Consider the following 18128-nt stretch of genomic DNA (forward strand, 5'->3'; position numbering starts at 1 on the left):
AAACCTGCATACTTTCGTGAAAAATGCATGGAGTTTGATCAAACGGGCAATAGGGAGACTGATCAGCAGAGGAGGTAAATGGTTATTGGTAAGTTCAGAACTAGAATTCAGGTCTCTGTATACTGTCCTAACCATGGCCCTACGACTCATTCATTCATTATTTTAAAAATATTTTAAATGTATATTTTGTTTTTCTTCTTAAATAGAAACTATAATGGTTTGAAAACTCAAAAATTACTGAATATCTCTCCCTGCGCATATGCACACGCACACATACACTGTTTTGATCCTTAAGCATCCCGTTCCTGATCTTTGGAGGCAAACAGTGCTATCTGAATTGTGCACATGTATCTTTCAAAAAGTATTTTATGCATATACAAGCAAATACATATATAGATATACCTTTTCTCGCTTTTTATATGGATGATAGCATACTCTTCACATGTTTGTTTTATTTTACATTTGAAATAATTCCACATCATTACTAAAAGAGCATCTTGATTTTTATGGCTGTGTAATACTTTAAGTGGATATAATTTATTTAACTGGTCACATTATGATGAACATGTAGATTGTTTCCAGTCTTTTGATATATCAAAACTGAAGTCAGTACCTTCACTATATTATCATTTTACACATGAATATATCTGCAGGATAAATTCTTAGAAAAGGACTGTTTCTAGGTTTAAGGGTGGGTGAATTTGTAATTTTTTAAAAAAAGATTTTATTTATTTGAGGAAGAGAGAGAGCACAAGCAGGGGGAGGAGCAGAGGGAGAGGGAGAAGCAGATTCCCCACTGAGCGGGGAGCACAATGCCAGGCTCTATCCTAGGACCCTGGGATCCTGACCTGAGCCCAAGGCAGATGATTAACAGACTGAGCCAGGTTCCCCAGTAATTTTGATAAATCCTACAAAATTGCATTTCAGTGGGATGTATCAATCTACATTCCGACCAGCAACATAAGATATTGCCTATTTTCCTATACTCTGTTTTCTAAAAAGACTTTATTTTTAAGTATCTCTACACCTAGCATGGGGCTTGAACTCACAACCCAAAGATCTAGGGTCATATGCTCCACTGACTGAGCCAGCCAGGCACTGTATACTCTATTTTCTTCTTAAAGTTGTATTTCACATACCACAAATGCACCATATTAAATGTATAATTTTTCAGTTTTTCACATATCTGCAAAGTTGTGCAACCATCGCCATTGTCTAATTGTAGAACGTTGCAATTACCCCATAAAGAAACCCCGTAACTGTTAGCAGTCCGTCCTCATTGCCCTCTGCCCCCAGCCCCTGGCAACCACTAATCTACTTTCTGCCTTTATAGATTTGCCTATTTTGGACATTTTATATAAATGGAATTATATGATAGATATCCTTTCATCCCTATTGTGACATATACCAAGCCATTTTATGGTCACATAATATTCTATTGTATGGATATACCAACATTTTATTTATCCATCAGTTGATAGACTTTGTCTTTTGGCTATTGTGAATAATGCTGCTGTGAATATCCATGTACATATTTTTTGGTCACCTCTTTTGGGTTTATGCCTAGGAGTAGAATGCTAGATCAAATGGCAACTCTATGTTTAATTTTTTGAGGAGCTGCCGAACTGTGTCCATAGCAGATACACCATTCCCACCAACGTATGTGAGTTCCGGTTTCTCCATGTCTTTGCCAGCACTTGTTACTGTCTTTTTGATTATAGCCTTCTAATCATCCCAGTGGGTATGGAGTGGCATCTCATTGTCCCTTTGATTTGCATTTCCCTAATAGCATTGAGCATCTTTTCATGTCTTATTTGTCATTTGTATATATTTTTAAAAGATTGATTGATTGATTGATTGATTGATTGATTTATGGGGAGGGGCAGAGACACAGGAGGAAGGAGAAGCAGGCTCCATGCCAGGAGCCTGATGTGGGACTTGATCCCGGGACTCCAGGATCGCACCCTGGGCCAAAGGCAGGCACCAAACTGCTGAGCCACCCAGGGATCCCCTCATTTGTATATTTCTTTGGAGAAATCTCTGCTCAAACCCTTCGCCATTTTTAAATTGAGTTGTCTTTTTGTTGTTGAGTTGTACGAGTTCTTCATATATTCTGGATGCTAGAGTCTTTTCACATACATAATTTGCAAATATTTTCTCCTGTGGGTTTTCATTTTGCTTTCTTAATAGTGCCCTTTTATGCACAAAACTTTTAAATTTTGATGTAGTTCAACTTAATTTCTTTGGCTGTTTGTGCTTTTGGTGTCATATCTAAGAAACCACTAAGATTATAAAGAGTCACCTCCATGTTTTCTTCTACGAGTTTTATAGCTTCAGCTCTTACATTTAGGTCTTTGATCCATTTTTAGTTAATTTTTGTAGTTTTAAAAATATTTATTTATTCATGAGACACACGCAGAGAGAGGCATACACATAAGCAGAGGGAGAAGCAGGCTCCCCATAGGGAGCCTGATGTGGAACTTGATCCCAGGACCCCGGGATCACACCCTGAGCCAAAGGCAGATGCTCAACCGCTGAGCCACTCAGGTGTCCCAATTTTTGTATTTTTCTGAGGTATGTGGATGCATGTGGATGCCCAGTTGTTCCAGCACAATATGTTAAAAAGGCTGTTCTTGGCAGCCTGGGTAGCTCAGCGGTTTAGCACCACCTTTGGCCTGGGGTGTGATCCTGGAGACCAGGGATGGAGTACCACATCGGGAGCCTGCTTCTCCCTCTGCGTGTGTCTCTGCCTCTCTCTCTCTCTCTCTCTCTCTCTCTCTCTCGTGTCTCTCATGAATAACTAAATAAAATCTTTTTTTTTTTTTTTTTTTTTTTTAAAAGAAGAGACTGTTCTTTCCTTATCGAATGCTTTTTCCACTCTTGTCACAAATCGGTTACCATAGGTATATGGGTTTATTTCTGGACTTAAACAATTTTATTCTTTTGATCTGTATGTGTATCCTTATGGCAGCACCACACTATCCTGATTACTCTAGCTTTGTAGTAGGTTTCATAATCAGAAAATATGAGTTCTCCAATTTTGTTCTTTTTAAAGACTGATTTGGGGCGCTTGAGTGACTCTGGTTGAGCGGCTGCCTTTGGCTCTGGTCGTGATCCCAGGGTCCTGGAATCGAGTCCCACATTGGGCTTCCCTCTCAGAAAGCCTGCTTTTCCCTCTGCCTGTGTTTCTGCCTCTCTCTCTGTGTCTCTCATGAATAAATAAAATCTTAAAAAAAAAAAAAAAGATTGATATGGCTATTCTGGGCCCCTTTCATTTCCATAGGAATTTTCTATAAAAAAAATGTGGAATTTTGATAGGAACTGCACTGATCTATAAATCTGTTTGGGGAGTTTTACCACCTTAACAATATAAGTCTTCTAATTTACGAATATGAGATATGTTTCTACTAATTTAGGTCTTTAATTTCTTTCCAATAATGTTTTGTAGTTTTTAGCATACAAGTCTTGCGATTCTTTGGTTATGTTTATTTCTAAGTTTTTATTCTTCTGGATTTTGTTAATTGTTTTCTTAATTTCATTTTCAATTGTTTATTGCTAGTATATGGAAATGCAACTGACAGTTGATCTGTATCCTGCAACCTTGCTGAACTTACTAGTTCTAAAGGGGTGTGTGTGTGTGTGTGTGTGTGTGTGTGATCTTTAGGATTTCTTATATACAAGATCCTATCATCTGCAAATAGAAATAGTTTTGCCTTTTCCTTCCCAATCTGGATGCTTTCCATTCTGAGTGCTTACGTAATTGCCCTGACTAGAACCTACAGTACAATGTTGATTAGAAGTAGCAAGAGTGGGGGATCCCTGGGTGGCTCAGCAGTTTGGCGCCTGCCTTTGGCCCAAGGCAAGATCCTGGAGTCCCGGGATCGAGTACTGCGTCGGGCTTCCGGCATGGAGCCTGCTTCTTCCTCTGCCTGTGTCTCTGCCTCTCTCTCTCTCTCGGTCTATCATAAATAAATAAATAAATCTTAAAAAAAAAAAAAAAAAGAAGTAGCAAGAGTAGACATCCTTTTCTTATTCCTGATCTTAGGCGAAAGCTTTCAGTCTATCAGCATTAAGTAAAATGCATTCATTCATTCCTTCATTCAACAAATATTTATTGAGCAGCTGTTTAGACCGGCATTTGCTCTACTCTGGGGATCCCCTGGTACTTGTAGTCTGTTGGAGGTGAGGTGAACAAGAGCGACCAAGGGGGGATGAAATAAACCTATAAACAGATGAGTAAGCTAGGTGAATTTAAATGTCCTGGTATTAAATGTAGAGAAGAAAATTAAGTGGGTAGAGTGCTAAGTGACTCAGGAAATTATCTCCAAGAAGGAGATAGGGACAGAAGCCTGAAAGAAGAGGAGCCAGCCATTCAAAGATACTGGGAAAGAGAGTGTAACCCAGTGGAAGGCACAACCAAGTGCAGGCCCTCCATGCTGCAGTGAGCGGTTTCTAAGAAGTAGGACAAGGTCTCTGTGGCTGGAACTAGTGTAAGAGGGTATGAAAAGCCTGCTCGGAGCTCAGAGGGGGAGGCAGGGTCTCCCTGTACTCATACTGGCTGCTCCTGATAAAATATTAAACTTCAACTTACTTAGGTTTTCATAGTGATATTACAGTGGAAGCTGCTCTCTACTGAACGTTTCTAATTGAACAGTATTCTAAGTAAACATACGTTAAGGAACCACAATTAAGTGCCATGTGGCATTCTTTGTCTACATGTTACTCCAGTTGGAATTCAATTTTTTACCCCCTCTCCTCCTTTTTTAAGTTAAGTTTATTTTAAAAATTGTTGTTGGGAAATCCTTTCAAAGTTTCACCTATAAGAGATTTAAATAGAGGTATGTATAAAAACAGACCTTTTCATCTTGGTCCTCAGCCCTCCTTCCTGTTTATCAGTTTCTGGGTATCCTTCAGAGGTATGTTGTGCATACAATGAAGTAGATTTTATATTCGCTTTCCCCTTGTTTAAAATCTCAGGATTGAAATATTAATTTAAAATTCCTCCAGGGGAGGGGGATCCCTGGGTGGCCCAGCAGTTTAGCCCCTGCCTTCAGCCCAGGGTGTGATCCTGGGGACCTGGGATCAAGTCCCACGTCGGGCTCCCTGCAAGGAGCCTGCTTCTCCCTCTGCCTGTGTCTCTGCCCCTCTCTCTGTGTCTCTCATGAATAAATAAATAAAATCTTAAGAAAAAATCCTCCAGGGGTAAGAGGATAAGACAGATGTTATTTAAAGGTATAGACTTGCAACAAGCAGTAAATAAGACGGAGATCTAATGTCAACATAGACAGCAGTACTGTAATCCTCAAACTTGCTGAGAGACTAGAACTTAATGATTCCAAGCACTAAAAAGAAAGGATGATTATGTAACATGAAAGAGGTGGTAATTACTGCTACAATGGGAATGATGTCACAATGTATAAATGCAGTACACCTTAAATTTACACAGTGTTATATGTCACATATATTCCAATAAAAATATGTAATAAAGATGTCTGTAAAAAGAAAACCTGCCAGCTTTTCTAATAGAATTTGTATAGTGTTTTTAGTCATAAGACTTGAAAATGCTAAATTTCTTTATTCTTACAAATTGACTTTATTCAATACAAAATATTTGTTACACCTCTGTATTCTTACTACACATTTTATGTGGTTGTTCATTCTCAAGTCTGACTTGTCCTTAGGATTGCCTTGCTTGTGCCTGGCCTGGAGAAACAGTCAGAGTTGAACAACTAAGTGAACGAATGCGTCAAGTACTCTACCTCCCGAGTGTTTCCTGAGAGAGCTCAAGCTCCCTGTCTTTGCTGCTTATGGTTGACATGCCAGGGCTCCTGCTGTCTTTTCAAGAGAACTGAAAAGATGAAAGGGTAACAATAGCAGTGGGCCTTAGTGGGAACACTTCCTGCTAGGAAAAAAGTAAGGAAAGTAACTTGGGCCCTCAGCTGGGAACATTCTCACCTTGGGAACTGAGGGGACCACTCCACCAGAACTCTGTAACCTTCGCAGGCGATACAAGTGATGAAAGATGACTCCAAGGTTTCATTCTTAGGGGACCCAAGTCACATTTTTCTTAATCACATTGATAAATGGACAGGACATCTCAGGGCTCCTTACTCACCCCTGACGCAAGACCTTGGCAGGAAATAGAGGAAGGAGGCTGGGCAGCAGCATTGTGGGTGATTGTTGACTTGCTTCAAGTTCGTTTTAAGAATGTGAGCAGCTGAGACCCGTGGCTACAGGCAGAGCAGGGCATTGCATGCTGGCGTGGAAAGAGCAATGAATTCCCCCTGCGGATGCTTTCGCCCGCCCCCCCCCCCCCCCAGCTTCTTTTCTTTAGTCCCCTGGCACCCTGCCTGCCCATCCTTTATCAGCCCCCCACCTGGTTGCCTCCCTTGTGGACAGTAGGCTCCTGCCCCTGGTCACCTCTCGCTGGACTCTAAGACTGGAAGTGGGGCAAAGAAGAGTGAAGAGCTCGAAGAAGTAGGTAGAGTGATTGGGGCAAGAAGTAGGTCACACACTGGGAGTGTTCATGGGACCCTCTGGTGGTGGCATCCAAGGAGTGACGTTAGTGGAGCACACAGTCTAGGGGCCACAGGCACTTCTGAAGAGAAAGTACTGGTTAGCCTCTCTTTCCATGCTTCCTTAGGCAGAGGAACAAAGGCTGTGTTGGGTCCATAGTGACTGATAAGAAGGCCCACTGTTAAAACACCTCAGGGCTCTAGTGCAGGGAGCCACGAGGATGACTTGATCTGATGGGTCTTTTGTTTTCACTGAAGCCAGATATCTACCCTAAGCCCAGCCGGAGCCAAGAAGCATTTTCCCAGAAGGGAAGGGGCATCTGGAAGCCATATTCCCACAAGCATTGAAAATATTTTAAAGAAACAATTCCATGTTTTACATATTTTACTTCCCACGTAATTGGAAGTGAGGAAATAAAGAAGTAAGTTTGGGGCTGAGTGAAGTATGACCCATTGACTTATGGGTTTTTTTGTTGTTGTTGTTTTGCTGATTGATTTTTGAGGTTTGTTATTTCAAGAATCACTCTGAACCTAAACTCTTTGTTTCTTTAGTCATATCACCTGACTAAAAATTTCTTTTCATCCAGATTTTCCTTTCCTTTTCATTTTGCGCTTTGGGTTGGATTTATAATTTAAACAGAGGAAGGCACTGATACAGTTTTTGCCTTGTTTATTCTTTTTATAAACTACATCCCTTTGTGGGCTTAGCCAGAGATTTACACTCTTTGCTAATCAACACCAAAATAAATGGACCCTTAAAACTGTCAGCGACACCAGCCAGCTCTGCAGCCTGAGTTCTGGGAGACCAGGCCAGATGGCAGTGTCAGGCCCCTAACACACATAATGTGTGTTCTGTAGCTCTTGGCTTCAACAGCATGGGCAGCTGATGGCTTTTAGAAGGCTTATGGGGGGAGGGAGCAGATTCTCCACTATCCATTTGTTCTGTGGGGCAGCTCCAGGAATAAACCCTAAGGTGGCATGAGTGGTACTTGACCGTGGTTAAAACCTGTAGTGTGCTGGCTCAGACATAGGCTGGAAATTCTGAACTCCTGGCAGGCCCCTGGCTTGTTCTGTGATTGTGTTCCGGTCACGAAGTTTCCCTCTCAGGCCTTTGGTGTGGACTGTGGGAGGGTGGAGCTGCCTGCTTTTCTGAATTTTAAAGTACGGTAGCAGGTGGTGTACAAATATGTGGGTGCAGTGAGGGGATGAGGTCATCTTGCACAGGTCTAGCTGATAGGATAGAATCTTCCTTCTGTTCAACTAGACATTATCTAAGCGCTATTAAGTTAGGGCAGAAACAGCTCTCACTGCCGTATGTGTGGCCACGATCCATGCAGCCCCCGGGAGAGTTTATTATCAGTGTAGCTGAAATGCTGTGCTCTGGGCTTCCAAATCCTGTAGATAATCAATAGACTGCCTGGACCTCTTAAAAAGGAATAGTGAGCAATTCTGACGGTGGGAGCCAGCCGCCTCCCCTCTCCCTCCAAGAGATAGGCCTTTCTCTTTTAAGTTCTTGAGACTACGCTGGTAATATCTCCCATGTCAACTCATAGATCAAATCAATTTTATATGCAACCAAACACACAGGGATTCTTATCAGTCATCTCATGGAAAGAATCTAGAGACAAGCCAGGTCCTTCACTGATTTTACAGACCCTTTACCTTTGTGCAGGGAATCCTTGAGAGTTAAGTGAAATCTTAGGAGGAGCTTTTTCTGAAAGAAGCTTTGGTTTAATTAAGAAGAGATAGGCACATGTGGTAGGTAGAGAGTAACTCCTTTGGATTCTTGTATATTATTATGTAGTCCTCTCCATTCATTCGTGCTCTCTGGACTTCAGAGACTGGGGTTAGAATGGAATTGTTTTAGATGCTGTTGTTATTACAAAAGGACAGTTCTTTTTTTGTTGATTCCTATTAGTGTCCTCTTATCATCCTGCCCCATGAAGCATGGAGTGGATCTGTAGTTCTGCACTAAAGTGCTCGGTTGGAACCAGCTCAGCATTTGCCTGTTTACTGCTTCTCTACACATTACAGCTTCCCTACTTCAAATAGTGTTTGAACAGACTAAAAACATGTTTTTGGCTGTCATCCAGAGTTTGGCTTTCACTTCCCCAGTAATGCCATAAAAATGCTCTGTCAAATAAATTCTCGGGAATTGAAAAGAACAAATTCTCTGCTCCATATGATTGTAGATAATAGAAACAGGCTTCAGCTGACCACCTGGCTTGATGCCCATGGACTAGGAAAACCGAATCTCACAGCATCCCTTGGCACTGCTTTCTAGCTATCAGAGTTAATTCTGTGCATGTAATGGATGAGCTTTCCGTTTAAAGAAATCTGCACATAGCATTTATTTCCACTGGGTCTTTTGGGTTCCCTAAAATAGTGTCTTTCCTTATCCTGCACTGTTGCCAATTAGTATATATTATAAAGTTTTTGGACCTGGGATTAATTTTCTATTGAGTAAATTTCAAGCTGTTAACCATGAACAGAATCCTTCTATGATTTGGGGTTGTGTGTGTGTGTGTGTGTGTGTGTTTTGAGAGCAATGTTTCCTGCCCCGGCCTGGATATTGTAGTATCCTTATTATTCAGGACCCTAGCTGGAAGGAGATGGCACATTCAAATTAGGATGATTTAGGGAGGTTTATATATAGAGGGGCTATTCAAAAATGTGTGAATTGGGGTAAGGGGAACACAAGTGATAGTGTGTAACCCAGTGGAGCCGCTGGCCCTGGACCAGAAGAAAAGGAAAGAAAGAACCTAGCGATGAAGAGTGTCATTATAGAGAAGGCTGCCTTCAGGATGGTCTGCACAGAGAAAGGCATGGTCTGGCAGTCCAAAGCCACTCATCTCTTCCCTACGTCTAATTTCTTGTCAGGGGTCCCCCTTGGCTGAACCCAGTCAGATGCCAGAAGGTGCAGAGGTGCCTATGATTTGGTTCCCATAGGTCAGCTTCCCAGGGCAGAGAGCAGGACAGAAGCAGAATGTGCATTTGGAAGGCAAGTGGAAGGCATCTGGCACATATCTTAGTGGAGGTGTCCAGTGATTTCTAGGAAAAGCATAGACATCTTTTTTTTTTTTTTTAAGATTTTATTTATTTATTTGAGAGAGAGAGCATGAGAGAGCAAGTGAGCAGGGGCAGGGGAGGGGAGGAACAGAGGGAGAGGGAGAAGCAGATTCCCGACACAGTAGGCGGCTCCATTCCAGAACTCTGGGATCATGACCTCAGCTGAAGGCAGATGTTTCACCGACTGAGCCACCCAGGCTCCCCAAAGGTGTAGAAATCTTAATAGAAAACTTAAACTCACTTTTATTTTTAAATAGCTTTATTGATATGTGATTGACATGCAATAAAGCGCGCATATTTAAGTATACAGTTTGATAAGTTTGGATATGTATACACCTGTGAAACCGTCACCACGATCAAGGTAGTGAACTTATCCATCGCCTGCAAAATAATCCCATTTTAATTTCACATTTAAGATATTTTATATGATTCTTATAAAAACATATGGAAAGACACAAGTAAATGAAGCAATGGCAAGTGCAACTCCAAAGTGCTGGAAAGATCCACAGAAAATAAAATTCAAGGCAATGTCAAAGCTTATGAGAAAGCTATTCAATAGTAGCTTATCGTAAATTTAAAAAAAAGATTGTGAGTGTAAATTTTTTTTTTGTCTTTCCCTTTGTATCTGTTTATTGCCATGCATTTAACCACAATAAAAATCTGTGAATCTGGTCTGTGTAAGCCAGTTTTTGAACTGAGAAAATCAGTGATTAATCAGTATTCAGTAGTGCCAGCAGAACTATAGAGGGGTAGTTCCAGTAAACAGTTTATGTCGTGTTCATATACACCACAGCCAGCTGCTGGGCAGGTCCAGACTTGCTCTCTATAATGCCACACCATCTCTCAAGAAAGCAAAGCGAAATGTAGTGGGGAAGGCTTGCTATGTTATTAATAACAATGCTTACAGTTCTTACTGTGGCACTTGTTGAATGTGGGGTATGTCTTTGGAGATAGAACAAGGATGGGATTTAATTCCTGAGCTTTATACATTCTGCTTTAAATGATAAAAGCCAGTAAATCATTTGCAAACACACTTTTACCATTTATTAATAATTGCTGGCTACCCACAATGACAGCTGATGGAGGCCAGAGAGTTGCAGTTTGCATTGAGAACTGGCCCTCTCAGTCTTCTGTGTTCCCAGGGCTCCATTTATTTTAGGAAAATCAGGAGTACCTAGCCTTTCCAGGGAAAGCTGTGTCCAGTGCAGAGTTGAATATGACACCCTACCCCCACTTCGTACAAAGGAAAGTACCTCCCTGGCTAAGCCAGGACAAGGAGAAGAGGTGTGAGGTTTGCAGGAAGGGAGTGGCTGCGCAGGCCAGGCCAGAAGCCCCTGGGGAGTGTCCTGGTTGTGTCCCAGCGGGGGGTGGCTTGGCACCCATCAGCACAGGAGCTGTGACAGGGCCACACTGGCTTCCATGCTGGCCTTCAAACTCATCCAGCAAGTTCAGGTCTCAGGGCCCTTGCACTTTTTAAACATTTTTATTTGTTTATTCATGAGAGACATGGAGAAAGAGGGAGAGACACAGGCAGAGGGAGAAGCACGCTCCCTCTAGGGAGCCTGATGTGGAACCCAATCCCAGGACCCCAGGATCACCACCTGAGATGAAGGCAGACGCTCAACTGCTGAGCCACCCAGACATCTCACCTTTGCACTTTTTATTTCTTATGCCTAGATTATCCTTGCCTCATATTTTTGCAAGGCTCTCTTACTCTATCACATGATTCATATTGCTGCCCAAATAGCTCCTTTCTTTTGCCACCCTCTCAAAAAAATCACGTCTGTCACCATCTCCCTGTCATGCCTTATTTCTCTCCTTGCAGGGACCACTATTGGACATTATAACATCAATTCTCAACCTTTTTGGTCTTAGGTCCTCTGCATGTGCTTAAAAATTATTATAGACCCCAAAGAGCTTATGTTTCTGTGGGTTATACCTTTCAAAATTCATCGTATCAGAAATGAAAATAGAAATTTAAAAATACTTTTGTTCATTGAAAAACAGCAGTAATAATCCCAATACATGTTAACATAAATAACTTATGAAAAATAACTATATTATCCAAAATAAGAGAATTATCTGAGAAGAGTAATATTGTTTTGTGTTTTTGTATGTGTCTTCTATTAATAGAAGATAGCTAGGTTGTTATAATCTGTTGTAATATGTTATTTTGGTAAAAGTTTGTAAAGAACATCTGGCCTCAGACAGGTGGTTAAAAAAGGGAAGGATCATTTTAATAGCCTTTTCATTGTGGATATTCTATTTTAATATCACACCAGATGCAACAAGGGATCATTTCTTAAAGGACGGTTGTTGTGTGGTCCTTGCACCCTGGGCATAATTGTGTGAACCACTCCCAACAGGTGGGTCAGATGGCTGCTTTTTTTTCCCCGTCACTGACATGAAATTATGGTTTCCATAAAGTGGAATAAGAAAAGCAAATCATTACTTTCATTAGATTTTTAATAACCCTTTAAAAAATCACCAAATCTTGAAAGGTTACAGAGGCTCCTTCCAAACCAAACACTCATTTCTCACATGCACAAAACTTGGAATACTTTTTCCTTCGTAGATCCACGCATCATGTTATGGTTCCTTTCCTTTGAGGTAGAAAGTGAAATCTTAAGTTAATGGTTTCTAACATAATTCCTTGATAAATATTTGTTGAAATATCTAGTGTTTATTAGAGTGCTTTTATTCATTTTTTCCAATCCTGTTTATGATCCAGTACCTTATTTGGGTAAGTGAGTAAAGTGCCATTCAGAAGTATCCTTAAACTGGTACAGGAATAGAATTAAACCGTCAGGTCTGCAGATGTGTTCAAAAAAATAAGGAACCAAGGGCACTTGGGTGGCTCAGTGGTTGAGCGCCTGCCTTCAGCTCAGGGCATGACCTCGGGGTCCCAGGATCGAGTCCCGTGTCGGGCTCCCTGCATGGAGCCTGCTTCTCCCTCCTCCTGTGTCTCTGCCTCTCTCTCTATGTCTCTCATGAATAAATAAATAAAATCTTTTAAAAGAAAAGTAAACAACCACTCTATCTGCTTGTTCAGGATGTTTCAGATCATCTATATATAATTTCATGTTTATCTCTTTAAGATCCACACAGGTTTACAACACCAAATAATCTGGCCCTGTCAGCCCAGCTGCGTCCCTTTGGATGAAAAACTCCTTCCCCAGCTTCTAAAAGAAGCAGGCTACACTACCCATATGGTCGGAAAGTGGCACCTGGGAATGTACCGGAAAGAATGCCTTCCAACCCGCCGAGGATTTGATACTTACTTTGGTAATGGAAATGCACATGTTCGTTTTACAACTTAGCCGAGCTGCAACCGTCTCATAAAACACACCCCAATGTAATCAAATGAAATAACTGGAAACTTGAACACAGAATGAATCAGCCAGCACTGCTGTGGGCAGCTTCCTAGGACCACCTCCACGCCCGGCTCTGCTCAGCGCACGGTGGGCAGCGCCACAGGGGGCACTTCCCTTTGCCAGCGTATTAAATGCCATGTTGGGGCCTTTGAAGATTTGCTATCTTCACATCTGAGACTGTAGTACTCGTGGAGAACCTTATTACCAAAAGGGCATACAGCTTGATTTTTCAGAAATTTCAGGCAAAACTCAATACAAGAATATTTTCTTCACAAAGGTTCAGAATATTGTTTTCTCTCCATGGACTTTCCCACAGATTTCTTTTTTTTTTTTTTTTTTTCTGGAGATGGTAGAGGAGACTCTTTTCTACTGGCATCCTTTTCCCCTTCTGTGAGATCTGTTTTTGAAATCACTAGATTGGGGAAAACCAGTCAAAAAAATAAAAGGAGAGAGTCGATAACAAATAGTAATAGGAAGAATAATAAGAAATAAATGGTTTAGGGACTTGATAGTCATATAAAAATGTGAACCCTGAAGTTAGTTTTAAAACTTACCCTCTTTTAACCTCTTACAAATTATGTCTTAATTAACAGCCTATTTATTTTACTAGTGACTGTGTCTTTCTGATGAGTTCTTTTCATACTACGCTATCTGGCTATTTAGCTACCTACGTACTTCTCATTTGTCTCTTCGTTTATTTACAACCTGCATCTGAAAAGGAACTCATGCTGAACATAAAAAGTTTAAAAATAAATAGAGGGTACCTGGGTGGCTCAGTCAGTTAAGTGTCTACTTTGGGTTTAGGTCATGATCTTGGGGTGCTGGGATCAAGCCCCACATCTGGCTCCCTGCCTCAGTGGGGAGTCTGCTTCTCCCTCTGCTCCTCCCCCCTGCTCAGACTCTCTCTCTTTCACTTTCCTTTTTCCTCTCTTTCTCTCTTTTTCTCAAATAAACAAAATCTTAAATAGAATAAAAAATCAGGGTGAGTAGAAAAAGATGGAATTGTATCATGGCACTAAATTATGAAAAAACTGCATGGCTGTAGGTGGGGTTCGCACTGAACTCTGTAACTTGAGAATTCTCATGTCCAAATTTAAAAAAAAATATTTTAAAAAAGGAGACAGCTATAAGAGTCACATTATTTATAAGATAAATGGAAGCCAGATGTTCAGGAAGGGTAAAGCATTTTCTGGCTCTTAGACTTGAGAAATTTCTCCTTTGGGAGAAGGTAAGGTGGACAGCATCCTCAAAAACAGCATTTTAGTAATAAAGTGGTGGTTTTCTTGTACATTTGTCTTGAGACATTCCTTTTCATTTAGAGTTGTGCAACTAGCCCCACAATCCTCTGATTGCTTTTTAACAGAGCATCTAAGTCATAACTTTCGCGAGCACCAAAGTGCATTTTAGTGATTATGTGGGGCCCAGACGATGCAGTTGAAGCCCACAGCTGTGTCATGTTGTGTTGGGTCCAGTGTCAAGTTGAGATGCAAGGACATCAGACAGGAGGCTGTATGTGCCCCGCTCCCATCCAGGTCCTCTAGCAGACATTGCTAAGCAATCATGGCATTCTTTCTTAATGAACCTGACTATATCCTCCACATCCTCAAATAACTGTTAAAGTCAGACTTGGGTGTAAGAGCTCTTTGTCATTTTGCAAATTCTAGAGGAAAAACAGCCTGTATATCCCTTGACAATTTTCAATTAGACCTTTGCTGAAAGATAGATCAATACTTGTACTCTGGCAAGTGTTAAAAAACAGCTTTAGACTATAGACTATAGCTATTTTAATTTTCTTTTCTTTTTCTTTTTTTTTTTTTTTTTACTAAAACCCAAATCACATATTTAAAAATTCAATTGGCTAGAAGAAAATCATATCCTTTTATAAGAGTTGAGAAGCCTGAGGATTGAGATGAACGAACACCCCACACCCATATAGACTTGTAGTTGGAGGGGATAATGACCATGCAGCTGTTATCACTATTATGACGTAGATGTTCTGTTTAAAAGCAGTCAGATGATTGTGGGGCTGGTTGCACAACTCTGAATACCTTAAAGACCACTGATTTGGACACTTTAAGTAGGTAACTTATATGGTATTGTGCATTAGACCTCAATAAAACTGTTAAGCAAAAACGTCAGAGATTTAGTTGTTCAAAAAGTATGTTCTGATTTTTCCCCAATATAACATAGGATGCCATCTTCTTTTAGCTCATCATGTAAGTTCAAATTTGTGAAGCCCTGTTTGAGAAAAGCTGTATGTGATTGCCACATGGTTGTTTGGTATCAGTCTGGCTAAATATGTAAATAAATAGTTCTATTCCTGGAATTCTCCTGTGGTTATATCTTTTTAAATATTTATAATTAAAATTTTTTTAAAAAGTAGCCTCCATGCCTAGCATGGAGCCCAATGTGGGGCTTGAACTCACCACCCTGAGATCAAGGCCTGACCTGAGATCAAGAGTCAGACACATAACCTACAGAGCCACGCAGGCACCCCTACAGTTTTGTATTCTTTTAATCAAGTATATCCTATGCTTATACTCTCTCAAGTAATGGAAAACAATTTACATTTACAGAGAAATAAACGGAAGTGATTTCCTCAAGCTCTTAACACCCAGGAGTTATTAAAAATTCCAGAAGAACCCCAGTGTCCTAACCTCTCTAATCATCCATGTAAGGCATAAGATCACTTTTATGGATACGTTTCTTTCTCTATTATATATTAATTAACAAATATATTTGATTTCCCTTTTTGTTATATACATTAGGGGAAAAGATTAGCATTTAAAATGTGATCTGGGGCACACGGATGGCTCATTCGGTTAAGCCTCTGACTCTTAATTTTGGCTCAGGTCATGATGTCAGGGGTCATGAGATCAAGCCCCACATCTAACTCCACACTCAGTGAGTAGTCTGCTTGAGATTCTCTTCCACCCTCTCACTTTGCTGAATCTCTAAAATAAATTAATTAATTGAATTTTTTAAAAAGTGGTCTTAGACCAAGGTATTCATTGTATTCGGGACTTTGAATTTATTGAATCGTGGAAAAGGAAATTAATTAAAAATGAATTCATTTTTTATGTAAACTGCATAAGGCTTTTGATTGGTATTATAGAGGATGCTTAGGACTGAAGAAAGGGCTAGGCCAATTTTATCCACCTCATTTTAAGGTTAATAAACATTATTTGTTAGGAGATGGTTCAGAGTCCAGCACAGCTTATTTCTTTTTAATAGCTCTATTGAGGTATAACTTACACACCATCTAACTCACCCAACTAACGTGTACAGATTATTGATTTTTAATAAATACACAGGGTTGTGCCACTGTCATTACAATCCAATTGTAGAATATTTTCATCACCCCAAAAAGAAAACCCATCTCTGTTAGCAGTCACTCCTGATTTTCCCCAAACCTCACCAGCACTAGGTAACCACTAACATAACTTTTTGTCTCTATAGATTTGCCTATTCTGGATATTACATATAAATGGAATAATACAATATGCAGCACAGCTTATTTTAATATTTTAGGAAAATATACAACATTTGCAGAAACCACTTTAGCTGAGACAACCCACTTCCTTTCATGTTTATATTCAAATTGTGGGCTAGGCAGTTGATGACATTTATATTTCGGGCAAAACTGAGATCAGGGTTGTAGACAATTCTGCTTTCAGTGCCCCACGGTAGTTTGATCTGCTGGCTCTGTTAAATTATGTCTAGAGCTCCTCTTTGGTAAGGTTTATGTCTTCCACCAGTGGGTGTCAGCATCTGACTAAAGATGATTCCTCCTAGAGCTGCTACTATAAATAACCTTGAAGCCAGTCTCCCAAGGTCGGTATCAACATTATTTGAATCCTGTGTTCATTTATGTGATTACCTCAGAGAAATCACATTGACTATGTGCTATTTTTGCCATTAGATAGCTTTAAAAGATTAAGATTTTATCACCTTTACTGAATTTGAACTCTGATTTTTAAAAATGGATTTACTTAGAATCATCTACTTTGAGAGTTACATGACAGAGCCTTGTGTTCCAAAGACTTGACTGAGGAATGGATTTGAATTTTTTTTTACAATAACATTTTAATGCCTCCTGCTAGCAAATATAGAGATGTTAAGAAGTGGTGCTCTGATTAGCCTTGTCATTTGATTAGCCTTGTCATGGGTAATCAATTGCACTGGGCAATTAAATGCTGAAACATTAGTTTGTTTAACAAGTTTTATGCTATGCTGACTACTTTCATCTCCCATTCATGTTGTAGGATATCTCCTAGGTAGTGAAGATTACTATTCCCATGAGCGCTGTACATTAATTGATGCTCTAAATGTCACACGATGTGCTCTTGATTTTCGAGATGGTGAAGAAGTTGCAACAGGATATAAAAATATGTATTCAACAAACATATTTACTGAAAGAGCAACAGCCCTCATATCTAACCATCCACCAGAGAAGGTAAGCCTTTCTCTTTTATTGATATCAAAATTGTGTTAAGATATACTGCAGGTGAGTATAGGAAAAGGCTGCTTGTTTAGGAGAAGATCTAAAAAAATTCTAGGGGAGTTGTGTTCAAATTTTGGAGTATATTGGTATCTGCTTGGGGAAGCTTGATAAAAGTAGAAATTTCTGGAATCCCTCTCTGAAAGTCTGATTCCTTAGTTCTGGGGAAAATCCATACACCAGAATTTTAATTAATTAATTAATTGATTTTTGTTTATTTATTTATATTTATTTTTAACACAAGTCTTGAAGTCACAACCCTGAGATCAAGACCTGAGCTGAGGTCAAGGGTCAGATGCTTAACTGATATATGATGTATGATGTATGGGATGATGTATGGTGTATGATGTATGGGAGCAACCCAGCTGCCCCCATACATCAGCATTTTAAAGAAACTCTTTAGGGGTGATTCTGACACCATGTGGTCCCCAGATTGCATTTTGAGGAATATTGTTTCTACAGTGTTTTAGTAGAAATATAGTTTTATTATTTTGGTGCATTTTATGTGCTGTAAGCAATTAGTACATTGACTTTTTTTAAATGATAGGCTCATGTACAAGATGAGGCTGTATTATGGCAAACTTTCTGTTAAGAGATCGACAGACTTTGGATTTAGCACAAGTCTTCTTTGTGTTTGGCCTCCCTAGGTTATTTTGGCTATTCTAGATA

At 40.1% G+C, this 18128-nt stretch overlaps 1 protein-coding gene across 7 annotated transcripts in view; it reads left to right on the top strand.

The window, feature by feature from the left end:
• Positions 1–18128, top strand: part of ARSB (arylsulfatase B) — a 187361-nt gene that overhangs the window by 4309 nt on the left and 164924 nt on the right. For all 7 annotated transcript variants that reach the window (XM_049108349.1, XM_035714317.2, XM_035714318.2 and 4 more), the window contains exons 2-3: positions 12683–12869; positions 17224–17414. In XM_049108349.1, coding sequence (XP_048964306.1) covers positions 12683–12869; positions 17224–17414 — 378 coding nt within the window. The remainder of the gene's footprint in view (positions 1–12682; positions 12870–17223; positions 17415–18128) is intronic.

Source organism: Canis lupus, chromosome 3 (assembly GCF_003254725.2).
Source record: "Canis lupus dingo isolate Sandy chromosome 3, ASM325472v2, whole genome shotgun sequence".
Classification (NCBI taxonomy): domain Eukaryota; kingdom Metazoa; phylum Chordata; class Mammalia; order Carnivora; family Canidae; genus Canis; species Canis lupus.